General features: G+C 69.8%; 1 protein-coding gene across 1 annotated transcript in view; it reads left to right on the forward strand.

Annotated features, from left to right (window-relative positions):
• Positions 1–1,070, forward strand: part of AURANDRAFT_68301 (hypothetical protein) — a gene marked incomplete at both ends in the record, with an annotated part of 8,688 nt that extends 7,618 nt beyond the window's left edge. Inside the window, one exon of the mRNA XM_009043948.1 lies at positions 354–1,070. Coding sequence (XP_009042196.1) covers positions 354–1,070 — 717 coding nt within the window. The remainder of the gene's footprint in view (positions 1–353) is intronic.
• Positions 1,071–1,083: the final 13 nt, after the last annotated feature.

Here is a 1,083-nt window from a genome sequence, read left to right on the forward strand (position 1 = left end):
GAGGACGGCGCCGTGGCGCGGGCGCGCGTCATCACCGACGACAAGCGGCGCCGCGCGGCGGGCGGGCCCTTCGCGTCGGACCACTACCCCGTCGCCGCGACCTACGAGTGGCGCGCTTCGCCGCGCGGCGAGCTGTGACCTTTATTTATGCTTTTTTCTACAAAGTGGTCGGCCCGGGAATCGAAGTCCCTGAGGTCTTGGAGGCTCACCGGACCGTGGGTAGACGCCTGGGTAGCCTGTGGGCGGCGACTGTGGCGATCGCCATCGGGTGAGCTGAGAAATAGATCTATTGTGCAATTGTGGAGGGCTCGCCGCCGGCAGTCAAATTTGTCGCGCCTGCGATGTCGTCGCAGCACAGCGATGATTCGAGCGAGGGTCAGATCGCCAATCGCTTCGAGGGCCTCGCGTCCGACGACGACGACTCGACCCCGGACCTCGTGAGCGCGTCGTCGTCGTCGTCGGCCTGGGAGACGGCGTCGGAAGGCGCGGGGTCCCTCGTCGACGGCTCCGGCTCGTCGTCGGACGACTCCGAGGCCGAATCTCCCGCCGACGTCGGATATTCCGCCGATGTCCGGCCTTTTCCCCCGTTTTCGCTCCGCGCGCCCGGAGCGCCGTCCGACGACTCCGATCGGACGACGTTGGGCGCTCGCACGCGGTCGTGGTCGTCGATGGAAGGCTCCGAAGTCTCCGACGCGTCCGCCGCCTCGGAAGCGTCCGACGCGTCCGCCGCCTCGGAGGCGTCCGAGGCGTCCGACGGCGACGACTCCGACGCGTCCCACGGCGGCCCCTCGCGCCAGTTCTACGAGGAGACGCAGGCGCTCGTGTGCTTCGAGTTCGCGGAGGAGATGGCGTCGAGCGGCCCCTTCGCCGTCGACGACGTCGCGTTCGCGCGCTGCTTCTACGACAGCGTGACGACCGTCGTCGAGGCGAACCGGGGCAACTGGGCGTGGGTCGACTACCCCTGGTTCGCGCTGAGCACGCCCTTCCTCGCCTGCGTCGGGAGCCCCCTCTGGGCGACCTTCGACTTCGCCGAGCGGTCGCGGCGCGAGCGGCTCGCGCGGCTCGCGCTCGTCGCGACGGCCG

The sequence above is a fragment of the Aureococcus anophagefferens genome (assembly GCF_000186865.1).
Source record: "Aureococcus anophagefferens unplaced genomic scaffold AURANscaffold_88, whole genome shotgun sequence".
Classification (NCBI taxonomy): domain Eukaryota; class Pelagophyceae; order Pelagomonadales; family Pelagomonadaceae; genus Aureococcus; species Aureococcus anophagefferens.